This window comes from Hypanus sabinus, chromosome 8 (genome assembly GCF_030144855.1).
Source record: "Hypanus sabinus isolate sHypSab1 chromosome 8, sHypSab1.hap1, whole genome shotgun sequence".
Lineage (NCBI taxonomy): Eukaryota > Metazoa > Chordata > Chondrichthyes > Myliobatiformes > Dasyatidae > Hypanus > Hypanus sabinus.
Genome location: NC_082713.1, coordinates 95,055,148 through 95,069,125, shown reverse-complemented (window position 1 = coordinate 95,069,125; position 13,978 = coordinate 95,055,148). Strand labels below are relative to the sequence as shown.

Sequence of the window (13,978 nt, the reverse complement as noted above, 5' to 3'; positions counted from 1 at the left end):
CAAGTCACTGGCAACATCCTTGCAAATTTTATCTGCATTATTTCAGTCTTAATAATACCTCGCTGGTAGGTAGGTGAGCAGAACTGCACACAACTTCAACTGAACATCCGAACTCCTGTATTCAATAAGCACACAAAATGCTGGAGGAACTCAGCAGGCCAGGCAGCTTCTACGGAAAAGAGTATACTGTGGATGTTTCAGGCTGAGACCCTTCATCAGAACTGGAGAATACTGTATTCAATACTTTGATTTATGAAGGCCAATGTGCCAAAGCTCTCTTTACGACCCTATCTACCTGTTACAGCTACTTTCAAGGAGTCAAACACTGGGTCTGATGTGAATATTGTTATGAAATTATCATTTTCACTTATCCTATCAATGGAGGAGAAACTCACCTTTTAACATTTGTTTTCTAGGTTGTAGTATTTCTCCTTGTTGGGATAATATTTATGATCACTACTCTGCCACTGGTCATTCTTGAATGGAATGAAAGACATAGCAACTCCTCAATCATGGAAAACTGCTCAAAATGACACTGGCACTTGTAATCTGAGAAGATTTGTTGCCAGTCCAGAGTGCACAATGAAGTACTACTCATTGAAAAATTTGATTGATTAACCAGGAATTGTCACACGTGGTAGCTTACCTGCTACAATTTGTATGATAATGCCAACAGACTACTGTGAACCCGCTGCACCAGAACAGAATGTTTTAAAAAGTTCACTATCATAAACAATAATTTAAAATATTTGTCCATAATTACTGATTTTAAAATATCTGACAGTGGTTTGATACTGAAATTCTAGCCTGTGATTATTTACAGTAATCTCCATCCATTTTGCTAATTATTCCATTTTAATTATTTAAAGGGCATTTACATTCTGTATGCTACTTTATACCTTAAAAATTTCCACATCATCTTTGAAATCTATTGTAAAATGGCATATATTGTTCATCAATCAAGGAAATAACTTCCATCTCAACAGGGTTTGAAATGTTGTCATGAAACATGAACAAATTAGCAAATAACACATTCTTGGTACTCTTGTCAATATTGATAAATCTAAGCTGTGCAGGAATGCACTTAAGGCCGTATTATAAGACCATAAGACATAGGAGCAGAATTAGGCCATTTGGCTCATCTAGTCTACTCCATTGTTCAATCACGGCTAATCCTTTTTCCTCCTCTTCAACCCCACTCCCCAACCTTCTCCCTGTAACCTTTGATGCTGTCCAATCAAGAACCTATCAATCTTTGCCTTAAATACACCCAACTACCTGTCCACAGCTGCATTTGGCAACAAATTCCACAGATTCACCACCCTCTGGCTGAAGAAATTTGTCTGCAATTCTGTTTTAAATGGACACCCCTCTATCCTGAGGCTGTGCCCTTTTGCCTTAGCCTTCCCCACCATAGGAAACATCCTTTCACATCTACTCTGTCTAGGCCTTTCAACACTCAAAAAGTTTCAACGAGATTTCTTCTGCCCCCTCCAATCTTCTAAATTCCTGTGATTACAGACTCAGAGCTATCAAATGTTCCTTGTATGATAACCCTTTCATTCTGAGAATCATCCTTGTGAACTCCGATGCCAGTACATCTTTCCTTAGATGAGCCCAAAACTGTTCACAATACTCAAGGTGAGGCCTCAGCAGCACCTCATAAACCCTCAACATCACATCCCTGCTCTTGTATTCTAGACCTCTTGTAATGAATTGCATTTGCCTTCCTCACCACCAACTCAACCTGCAAGTTAACCTTCATGGTGTTCTGTACAAGGACTCCCAAGTCCCTTTGCATCTGTGAATTTTGAATTTTCTTCCCAATTTGAAAATAATCTGTTCATTTATTTCTACTAGCAAAGTCAATGACCATGCATTTTCCAACATTGTATTTCATTTGCCACTTTCTTGCCCATTCTACTAATCTACTATTCAACTAGTCCACCTGCAGCCTACCTGCTTCCTCAATGCTACTGCCCCTTAACTAATCTTCATATTATCTGCAAACATGGCAACAAAGCCAACTATTCCATCATCTAAATCATTGATATACAGCAAATCAGCAAGGAAAGACTTTGTTGTGCATCCTTACTAGTCACAGGAGTAATGCCAGAGGACTGGAGGGTGGCAAATGTTTAACAAAGGTAATAGATAGCCCTGGGAATCACAGACTTGTGAGTCTTAGAGTAGTGGCAGGCAAACTATTGAAGAAGATTCTTAAAGACAAGATTTTACATGCATTTGGTTTGATAGTTAACATGGCTTTTTGAGAAGCAGACCATGCCCCATGAGCATGAATGAATTCTTTGGGGATATGTTGAGTGAACTAGGGTTTGTCCCTTTGGAGCGAAGGAGAATGAGAGGTGACTTGACAGAGATGTACTAGATGATAGGAGGCACAGATAGAGCAGATAGACAGACAGTTTTTCCCAGGGTGAAAGTAGCTAATAAAAGAGAATGTAACTTTAAGGTGTTGGGGTAAATATGGGAGGAATTTCAGAGGTAGTTTTTTTTAAAATAGAGAGTGGTAGGTATGTGGAATGAGTTGCCAGGGTTGGTGGTAGTGGCAAATACACTTAAAAGACTCTTAGATAGGTACATATGAATCAAAGAAAAATGCAGGGCTATGTGGGAGGGAAGAGATACATTGATCTTGGAGTAGTTCATTGTGGGTTGAAGGGCCTGTTCTATATAAAGCAGGATAGTGGGGTTGAGAGGATGGCAGAGAAAAGTCAATGGGCTGAATGACCTAATACTGTTCCTACGTCTCATGGTCTTGTAATATTTGTTTTAAGGAAGTAATGGGTCTTGGAACATTAGGATACATAATCATCTAATTACAATCTCAAAATACATACCTATGAAACACACTTTTACTTATATAATTTTTACCTGCTTTGTTACCAAGTTTGCAGATGATACAAAGATTCTTACAAATGGGTCAATGATGCTCACAATACTGCAAATAAGGTCTGACTAATGCATTCAGCATTACATCCTTGGTTTTATATATCCTCAAAACAATAAATATCATGACATATGCCAGTGATATTAAACCTGATTCTAATTCTGATTCTTTTGAAGTAAATGCGAACATTGAATTTGCCTTCCTTACCACTGATTCAACCTGCAAGCTAAGGGAATGCTGCACTAGGACTCCTAAGTCTCTTTGCCACTCTTATGATGGTGGAGACACAGCCAGTAAATGTTAATAGCTTATCTCCTTCTCCTTAGTCCACGAACTTATCAAACACCCCTGATGAGTTATTAAGTGATGAATTATTGACTTCAATCTTTTCGCATAATCAGTCAGAGTTGAACTGCATGTGCATGTAATGCGAGCTGTATAACTCATATCCTTCGGCCATGAACTTATCAATCATCCATCTGAGGACACTTTCTGGAGGTCCAAGATCCACAACTGCTGGACAAAGTGTGTAAATGTAGGAGGGGACAATGTTGAAAAATAAATGTGCTAGGTTTTCTAAAATGGACTCCTTCTACCTTGGGCCACAAACTTATCAATCACACTTCATACTTTGTTTTTGAGGTTAGGTAACATTTCTATAATGATTTGAAGAATTACAATTTCAATGAATTTCTGTTCCTAGCAGATGTGTAATTAGATCTAGTACATTATGCAGTTTTCAATATGTAAATATCTTACAATAGGATATAGAATTTTGATATGTTTTTAAGTTATATATAAATTTGCTTCTGTGAAATGCTTTTATTGGTTTTAGTTTGGAGTACTGCTTTGGAAATAAGTCTAAATTTTTTTTATTGATGTTGAAATGTTGTATATGCACTTGCAATTCAGAAAAAATTTTATTGGTTTTGGGGAAAATTTTGGAATTTTGTATCTGCAATCATGTTTAAAAAGGTACTTTGCTTTTTCCATTATTTATGAAAATGAACTGCATACATTGAAATAAATGCAATATCAAAACTTATATTATTATTTGAACTTTTTAAACCCATATGTCAATAAAGAAATATTCTATACTTAAATTGTATAAGGATACTTTTATTCTGATATTAAAATTTCCACACTGTAGTCAGTTCTTTTCTGCCATGTGATTGGTTAATTTGGCTGTTAATCTTTGAGATTTGATTAAAGTACTTGCATATTTTCATGTTTCCCCTTTGGAGAGGCCATACAACTAAATGATCCTTTCATCATTTTCAGTAAGAACATCACAATGCACTGAGATAGCACTGTCATGGTCTAGTGCAGTAGGTGATCCAATTTCAATCAAATATCATTGAAGATTGGGGATTCGATGCAAGTTATATAAAATACATGATCATATTTCATGTCTTCCTTGATGTCTCCTTCACACTAAAGGATGTGCTCAAATTGGTGATAATCTTCTAAACAATTCTCTCATGTGCCATGGTAATTTTAAGCAAGGTAATTTTAATCAATGATTTATAAATACCTTTATCCCATTCAAAACTAACGAATAAACTTCAAAACCTTGGCCTCAATACCTCATTGTACAATTAGATCCTCAATTTTCTCACCTGCAGTTCAGATTGGCAACAACAGCTCCTCTACAATCTCCATCAGTATAGGTGCACCAAAAAGCTGTGTGCCTAGCCCCCTGCTCCACTCACTTATGACTGTGAGCTAAGCACAGCCCCAATGGCACTTTTAAATTTGCTGCCAATACACTGTCATTGACCACATTATAGGTGGTGGTGAATCAGCATATTGAAAATCTGGCTGAGTGGTGCCACAACAACTTCTCACTCAATATCATCAAGACTAAATAGCTGATTATTGACTTCAGGAAGAGGACACTGGAGATCCATGAGCCAGTCCCCACTGGGGGATCAGCGGTGGAAAGGGTCAGCAACTTTAAATTCTTCTGTGTTATCATTTCAGAGGACCTGTCTTGGGCCAGCACATAAAGTGCCATTATGAAGAAAGCATGGCAGTGTGTCTTAATTTATTAGAATTTTTCAAAGTTTTGGTATGTTATCTAAAACTTTGGCAAACTTCCATAGATATGTGGTGGAGCCTATATTGATTGGTCACATCATTGTTTGCCTTGTATGGAAACACCAAGGCCCTTGAATGGAAAAAATATTCAAAAATGGAAAAATGAGGATAAGAGTAAGGAAGTCATGTTGTAGATATCTAAAATTTTAGCGTGCAACTCTGGTAATCTTATACAGGAAGGATGTGGAAACTTTTGAACGGTAGAGAAGAGGGTTACCATGATGCTGCCTAGAATCAGAGAGTCATAGAACACGACAGGCCTTTTGCCCCATCCTGTCCATGCTAAACTATTATTTTGCCCAGTCCCATCTACCTGCACTCTGACAATTGCCTTCCACACTCTTCCCACCTATGTACATATGCAAATTTCTTTTAAATATTGAAATCAAATCCACATCCACCACTTCTGCTGGCAGCTTGTTCCACACTCTCACCAGCCACTTCTGAGTGAAAACTGTATTTGAACCACCCTCCAGATTAGAGGTAGGAGCTATAAGGTGAGGTTGGGCAAAGTTGGGTTCTTCTCTCTGGAGCAAAGGGCACATCTGATAATGGGCACTTCTAAGAGCACATCTGATAAAAGTTTAGACAATAAAGAGGGACATACATAAAATAGACATCAGAATGTTTTAAAATTATGTTCAGCCTGTAACAGGAAGGATATGATGGCTTTGAAATGAGGGCGGAAGAGGTTTACTGAGTTGCTGTCTGAACTGAAGGGTATGAGGTAAAAGTAGATATCGGTGAAACTTTGGTTGTTTTCTCAAGAGCTGTGGAGACTGAGGGGAAACCATACAAAAACTTATATAGTGTCTATGAGAGACATAGATAGAATGCAGAGTCAGAATGTTTTTCCCAGCTTAGAAATGTCAAATTATAGAGGACATATATTTAAGATGAGAGGGTATATGTTTGAGGGAGATGTTTGAGGCAAGTAGCACAGACTGCTAGGTGCCTGAAGAGGGTGGCAGAAGATATATCCAATACTGACATTTAAAGGGTTTTACAAAGACATATTAATTTGCAGGGAATGGATGGATTGGGATCAGTGCAGGTGAAAGAGCTATAATTATTTAGGTATCAAGTTCAGCCCAGACACCAAGTGCTTCTGTGGTGCACTGTTCTATTTTCTACGTTCTTTATAAGCAGACCCTACATGTCCTTCAGCACTCGTGGGATTATTTTGGCTGAAGTTATTCATTTACTTCTTCGGCATTAGCACTTCTGAGGTAAACCACCCAATGAGTTTAGAACTATTTGAAAAGATTTACTACAATTGATCAAAATCAGTTTTAATACCACAGTATGCTCTGAAATTTGTTGTTTTGTGGCAGCAGTACATTGTAATACACAAGAATAAAAAAAACAATAAATTACAAAAAGAAATATAGAGAAATTATATTAAGTAGGTAGAGCAAAACGAAAGCAAAATTAAAAGAAGTAAGGTATGGTTCATGGGCTGAATATCCATTCAGAAATCTGATAGCAGAGGGGAAGTAGCTGATACTAAAACATTGAATGCCACCAAAGATTACTTTTTAACCTAAATTCAGTGAGGCAAGTTTGTGAGTTCCATTATTTTCCACTGAAAGTGGCTGAAGGGCATGATATCTCATGGGGAAATTCCCAGAATTTTTGGTGACATACTAGCTTTGTGCTCAATGCTTCTCCACAGCTCCAGAGATCAGAGTTTGATCTCCTTCTCCAGTGCCAGGTGCGTAGAGTTCACACATTTTCCTGATGACCATATGCTCTGGTTCCCCTCCACACCCCTAAGCCATTCTGATTCAGATATCAATTGCCCTCTGTAAACTTTCTGTGGAGTAGGAGGGCCTTAGGAAATTTGGCATGGGGTTGGTGGGTGCTGGAGAATCTAGAGTGGATTTGTGATAGGTGCTGGGGAATATGGGGTGGAGTTGGAGGGTGTTAGGGAATTTGGAGTGGAATTAGTGGTTGTTAGGGAATTTGGGGTGGAGGTGGTAAGTATTGGGGAATTTAGAGGGTATATGGTCAGTGTTCGGCATTTGGAGTGAGGTGAGTGGGTGTTTGCAAAGTTGGAGTGGGGTTGGAGGGTGTTAGGGAATCTGGAGTGGAGTTGTTGGGTGTCAAAAAATTTGGAGCAGAGTTAGTGAGTTTTAGGAAACAGATAGGAAATGAGAGTGAATAGTTAGGGAATTTGCAGTGGAATTGGTAAGTGTCAGAGAATTTAGAGTGGTGGAGGGTGTTAAGGAATTTGGAGAGGGGTTGGTGGGTATTGGGATTATGGAGAGGAGTTAGAGGGTGTAAGGGAAGTTGGAGTGCATTTGGAGGATATTTAGGAACTTCAAGTGGAGTTTGAAGGTTTGGGGGGATTTGTAGTGGAGTTTGAATTGGAATTAGGGAATTTGAATTGGAATTAGTGGTTGTTAGGGAATTTGGGGTGTAGTTAGTAAGTATTGGGGAAGCTGTAGGGGCTTGATGTATGCTGGACACTTAGAGAGGAGTTGGAGGGTGTTAGGTAATTTGGAGTGGTGTTGGAAGGTATTAGAGAATTTGGAGAGGAATTGGCGGGTGTTAGGGAAATTCTTTTGGAGACTGGGTGTTGTGGAGCTGGTGGGTGTTGGGGAATGTAGAGTCTAGTAGGTGGGTATTGTTGAACATGGAGAAGAGGTGGAGGGTATTAGAGAATGTGCAGTGGAGTTGGTGGGTGGTGCTGAATTTCGAGTGGAGATGATGGTTGTTAGAGAATTGGAGTGGCAGTCAAGTGGGTGTTAGGGAACCTTGACTGGAGTTGGAGGATGTTTGGAAATTCTGAGTGGAGTTGGGAGGTATCAGAGAATTTGGAGTGGTGTTGCTGGGCTTTGGCAGATTTGAAGTGGAGATGGGATGCGTGTTAGGGAATTTTGAGTGGCTTTGGTGGATGTTGGGAAAATTGGAGTGGAGCTGGTGAGGGTTAAGGAATTTGAAATGGATTTGGTGGGTCTTAAGAAATTTGGAATGGAGTTGGAGGATCTTTAGGAAGTTGAACTGGAGTTGGTGTTAGGGATTTCAGAGCAGAGTTGGTGGGTGTTGGTGAATTTGGAGTGGAGTTTGTGACAGGGAAGTTGGAGTACTGTTGGAGGTTCTTAGACAACTTTGTAGTGGAGTTGGAGGGTATTAAAGAATGTACAGTGGAGTTGGTGGATGTTACTGAATTTGGAATGGAGGTGGGGAGTAATAGGGAATTTGGTATGGTGAGTATTGGGAATTTGGAGAGGAGTTGGTGGGTTTTAGTGGAATTGGAGTGGAGTAGTGGAATTGGAGGGTGTTTGGAAATTTAGAGTGGTGTTGGCAGATATGAGGGACTTTGGGATGGAGTTGATGGGTGTTGAGTTTGGAGTGGAGATGGAGTGTTTTAGGGAATTTTGAGTGGAGATGATGGATGTTGGAAAATTTGAATTGGGGTTGTCATGGGTGTTCAGGTATTCGGAGTGGAGTTAGTGAGTGATAGCAAATATTTACTGGTTTTGGACAGTGCTATGGATTTTGAAGTGGAGCTAATGGGTTTTGGAAATTTTGAGTGTAGTTCCAGGGGGATGGTGAATTTCAAGTGGAGTTGATTTGTGTTTGTGAATTTTTCATGTACTTAGTGTTAGGGCATACTGAGTGGCATTGTTGGGTGTTGCAGTGGCGTTGATGGGTGTTGGCGAATTTGGGGTGCATTTGGAGGGTGTTGGGGAATTTGGTGAGCAGTTGGTGGGTGTTCGAGAATTTGGAGAGATGGTGGTGCATGTTGGGGAATGTGGACTGGAGTTGCGGTTGGGTTTTGGGAATTTAGAGTGGGTTTGGTGTGTGTTAGGGAACTTGGAGTTGAGTTCATGAGTGTTACGGTATTTTCAGTAGAGTTGATAGGTGGTGGAAAATTTGAAATGAATTGGTGAATGTTGGGGAATTTGCAGTAGAGTTGTTAGGTGCTAGGGAATTTAGAGTGTGAGGGTGATGGGGAATTTGGAGTAGTAGTTGGTGAGTGTTAGGGAATTTCATGTGCATTTTTGCCTGTTAGGGAATTTAGAGTGGAGTTGATGTGTGTTGGGGAATCTGGAGGGAGCTTGGAATGTAATTGGTTGGTGTTGGGAAACTTCAAGTGGAGTCATAGAGATTTGACGTATTTGGAGTGAAGGTAATGGGTGGAGTTGGAGAGTGTTGGAGTACTAGGAGTCAAACTTGTGGGTGTTACAGAATTTGAAGTGGGTATGGTGTTTTAAGAGAATTGGAGTGTATTTGTTTTGGGTATTAAGGTATTTGGAGTGGAGTTTGTGGGTTTTTTGGGGCATTTAGAGTGAAGTTAATGAGTTTTACCGAATTTGGAGTGGAGTTGGTAGGTACTGGTGAACTCAGAGTGGAGCTTGTGGATGTTAGCGAATTTGGTTGGAATTGCAAGCTGTTGGAGAATTTGGATTGGAGTTGGAGGGTGTTAAGAGAATTCAGAGGCAGAGTTGGTGTGTGTTGATGATTTGGAATGGAGTTGGTCGGTGGTAGAGAATTTCGAGTGAAGTTAGTGAGTGTTTCAGAATTTGGGGTGGAGGGAATGGTGTTAGGGAATTGGGAGTGGAGTTGAGGTGGGTGTCGGGTAACTGTAGTGGTGTTGGTGGGGGTGTGGAAATTTCAGAGTTGAGATGGTGGCTGTTTGAAAATTTGGATTGTAGATGTGTTGGGTATTATTAAATTTGAAGAGGAGTTGGTGTGTACTTGGAAATTTGGAGTGGAGTTAGTGTGTGTTAGGGAAGTTTGAGTTCTGTTGGAGGGTGTTGGAGAACTTGGAGTGGAGTTAGTGGATGTTAGGGAAGTTGGAGTGTATTGGAGGGTGCTGGGAAATTTGGGGTGAAGTTATTAAGTGTTACATAATTTGGAGAGCAGATGGCATGTGTTGGGAATTGGGAGTTGAGTTAGTGAGTTTTGGGGAATTTTAGTGGAGTTGGTGGGTGTTAGAAAATCTGGAGTTGTGTTGGAGGTTGTTGGGGAATTTGGAGTGGAGTTGATGGGTGTTAGGGAATTTTGAGTTATGTTGGGGGCTGTTGGGGAATTTTGGAATGGAGCTGGTGTGTGTTTGGGAATTTGGAGTGAAGTTGGTGGGTTTTATGGAATTTGGAGTTGTGCTGGAGGTTGTTGGAGAATTTGGGGTCAAGTTATTAAGTGTTATGGAATTTGGAGTGGAGATGGATGGTTCAAGAGAAGTTGGAGTGGGGTCAAAGTGTTTAGGATTACTTGGAGTGGAGTTGGTCAATGTTGGGGAATTTGGAGTGGAGATGGAGAGTGTTGGGTAATTTGGAGTGGAGTTGGAGGGTTTTAGGGAACTTCAAGAGGAGTTGGTGGATGGTGGGGAATAAGAAGTGGAGTAGGGGTGGGTGTTAGGGAACTTGGAGTTGTCTTGGTGTGAGCTAGGGTATTTGGACTGGTGTTGGTGGGCATTAGGGACTGAGGTGTAGTTGATTGGTGATGAGGAATTTAGAGTGGAGATGGAGTGTTTTAGGGAATTTTGAGTGGAGATGATGGGTATTGGGAATTGGAATGTAGGTGCAGGGTGTTGGGAAATTTGGAATGGAGTTATGATGGGTGTTATGGATGTTGAAGTGGAGTTAGTGAGTGTTAGGGAATACGGAGTGGAGTTGATGGGTGTTAGGAAATGTAGAGTGGATTTGGTAGGTGCTAAGGAATTTGCAGTGGAGTTGGTGGGTGTTGGCAAATTTGGAGTGGAGTTGGTAGATGTTTGTGAATTTGGAGAAGTGTTATAGGGATTTGAGGTGCAGTTGGTGAGTGTTAGGGAACTTAGAGTTGTATTGGTGGGAGTTAGAGAATTTAGAGTAGAGTTGGAAGGTAGCATATTTCAGAGTGGAGTTAGTGAGTGTAAGGGAATTTGGAGTGAAGTTGGAGAGCATTAGGGGATGCGTGGAGTTAGAGGCACTGGTGAAGATCAAGTGGAGTTGGTGAGTGTTAGGGGATACGGAGCAGCGCTGGGAAATTTGCAGTAGGCTTGGAGTGTGTTGGCGAATTTGGAGTGGAGTCAGAGGGTGTAGGAATTTGGAGAAGTAGTGGTGCGTTGGGGAATGTGGACTGGAGTTGTGGTGGGGTTTTGGGAATTCTGAGCGGAGTTTTTGTGCGTTAGGGAATTTGGAGTTGTGTTGGAGGGTGTTTAGGAATTTGGGGTGGAGATAGTGAATATTAGGGAATTTGGAGTTAAGTTGGTGTTAGGTAATTTAGAGTGGATTTGGGGGTTGTAAGTGATTTAGGAGTGGAGTTAGTGTTGCAGAATTTGAAGTGGAGTTGGAGGGTGTTTGGGAATTTGGACTGGAGTTGATCAGTGTTAGGGAATTAGGAGTGGATCTGTTGAGTGTTATGGAATTTGGAGTAGAGTTGGTGAGTGGTAGGGAATTTGGAGCGGAGTTTGAGATTGTAGGACAGGGATGGTCAACCTATGTCGCATACGCCAAAAGTGGCGTATTGCACCCCAGTGATCCAAAAAGTATTAAACAAAAACTGATTTGTAGAAAAAAATCTATAACAGGAGTTCAAGTAGCTGAGAGCTAGAAATGGGTTTTACTGAGAATAGGTTTTTAGGAATTTGGAGAGGAGTTGGGAGAGTAATGGAGATTGGAGTTGAAGTGGGTGTTAGGTAATTTGGAGTGGAGTTGGTGAGTGTTGGAGAATTTGGAGTTGTTTTGGTGGGAATTAGGGGACTTACAGTTACAGACTTATAGGGTGTTGCGGGTTTGGGTAGTGTCACAGTCTTTGGGGAATTTGGAGTGGATTTAGAGAGAGCTAGGGAATTTGAGGTGGAGTTGGATATTTTGTGAATTTAGGGTTGAGTGTGTGGGTGTTAAGGAATTTGGGTGGAGTTGCAGGTAGCTGTGTATTTTGGAGTGGAGTTAGTGATTGTTAGGGAATTTGGAGTGGAGCTGGAGGATGTTAGGGAGTTGGGAGTGGAGTTAGCTGGTGTTGGGGAATTTGGAGTGGAGTTAGTGAGTGTTAAAAATATAGAAACATAGAAATCTACAGCACATCACAGGCCCTTTGGCCCACAATGTTGTGCTGAGCATGTTCCCTACTTGAGAAACTGACTAGAATTTCCCTGCTGCATGGCCCTCTATTTTTCTAAGCTCAATTTACCTATCTAAGAGTCTCTTAAAAAGACCCTATTGCATCCACCTTTACCAGCTTTGCTGGCAGTACATTCCACGCACCCAACACTCTCTGTGTAAAAACTTACTTCTGACATCCCTCTTGTACCTACTTCCAAGCACCTTAAAACTATGCACCCTTATGTCAGTTATTTCAGCTCTGGGAAAAGGCACTGGCTATCCATACAATCAATGGTTCTCATCATCTTATACACCTCTATGAGGTCACTTTTCATCCTCTGTCGCTCCAAGGAGAAAAGGCCAACTTCATTCAACCTATACTCATGAGGCATGCTTTCCAATCTAGGCAACATCTAGGCAACTTTGTAAATCACCTCTGCACTCTCTATAATATCCACATCCTTCCTGTAATGTGACCAAAACTCAACATATGACCATGTGGGGTCTAACTAAGGTCTTATATAGCTGTAACATTATCTCATGGCTCTTGAGCTCAGTTCCCCGGTTGATGAAGGCCAACACTCAATACGCCTTCTTAACAACACTGTCAACCTGCAAGCAGCTTTGAGTGTCCTATAGACACAGACCCCAAGATCTTGCTGATCCTCTACACTGCCAAGGGTCTTACCATTAATATTATATTCTGTCTTCAAATCTGACCTACCAAAATGAACCACTTCACATTTATCTGAGTTGAACTCCCGTCAGCCACTTCTCAGCCTATTTCTGCATCCTACTAATATCACTCTGTAACCTGTGGCAACACTCCAGACTATTAACAACACCCTCAACCTTTGTGTCATTGGCAAACTTGCTAATCCACCCTTCTACTTCCTCATCCAAGTCATTTATAAAAATCATAAAGAGTAGGAGTCCCAGAACAGATCCCTGTAGAATACCACTGGTCACTGATCTCCATGCAGAATTTGAACTATCTACAACCACCTTTTGCTTCTGTGGTCATGCCAATTTTGGATCCACAAAGTAAGGTCTCCTTGGATCCCATGCCTCCTTACTTTCTGAATAAGCCTTGCATGGGGAACCTTATCAAATGCCTTGAAGAAATATATTACCAGCTCTACCTTCATCAATTTGTTTTGTTACATCCTCAAACAATTCAATCAGGTTCATAAGGTATGACCTGCCCTATCAGATTATCCCTAATCAGATTACGTCTCTCCAAATGTTCATAAATCCTGCCCCTCAGGATCTTCTCCAACAACTTACCCACCAGTGAAGTATGGTGAAGTACAGTGAAGCTAATTTCCTGGGCTACCTCTACTCCCTTTCTTGAACAACATTTGCAACCTTCCAACCATCTGGTACTTCTGTTCCTATTGATTATGCAAAGGTCATCACCAGAGGCTCAGCAATTTTCTCCCTCACTTCCCACGGTAGCCTGGGGTATACCTCATCCAGTCCAGGCAACTTATCCAATTTAATACCTTTCAAAAGCTGTAGCACATCCTTTTTCTTAATGTCCATACACTCAAGCGTTTCAGTCTACTGTAAGTCATCTTCATAATTTCCGAGGTTCCTTTCACTGGAGCAAAGTATTCATTAAGTACCTCTGCTACTTCTTCTGGCTCCATGCACATGTTTCCACTCTTGTTCCTGATTTGTCCTATTCTCACACAGCTCATTCTCTTGCTCTTCACATACTTGTAGATTGCCTCGGGGTTTTCCTTAATCCTGCTCACATATACCTTATCATGGACCCTTCTAGTTCTCCTAATTTCATTCTTGAGCTCCTTCCCTGGCACCCTTGTAATTTTCTAGAGCTCTAACATACCTCATTTCTTGAACCTTTTGTAAGCTTTCTTTTTCTTCTTAATTAGATTTTCTAGATCTTTTGTACAACATGATTCTTCAA

At 40.7% G+C, this 13,978-nt stretch overlaps 1 protein-coding gene across 1 annotated transcript in view; it reads left to right on the top strand.

Moving 5' to 3' along the window:
* LOC132398293 (sodium-coupled neutral amino acid symporter 1-like) overlaps positions 1 to 3,899 on the top strand; it is a 104,023-nt gene extending 100,124 nt beyond the window's left edge. Inside the window, exon 16 of the mRNA XM_059977496.1 lies at positions 417 to 3,899. Within this exon, the coding sequence (XP_059833479.1) occupies positions 417 to 533 (117 nt within the window). The 3' untranslated portion in view covers positions 534 to 3,899. The remainder of the gene's footprint in view (positions 1 to 416) is intronic.
* Positions 3,900 to 13,978: the final 10,079 nt, after the last annotated feature.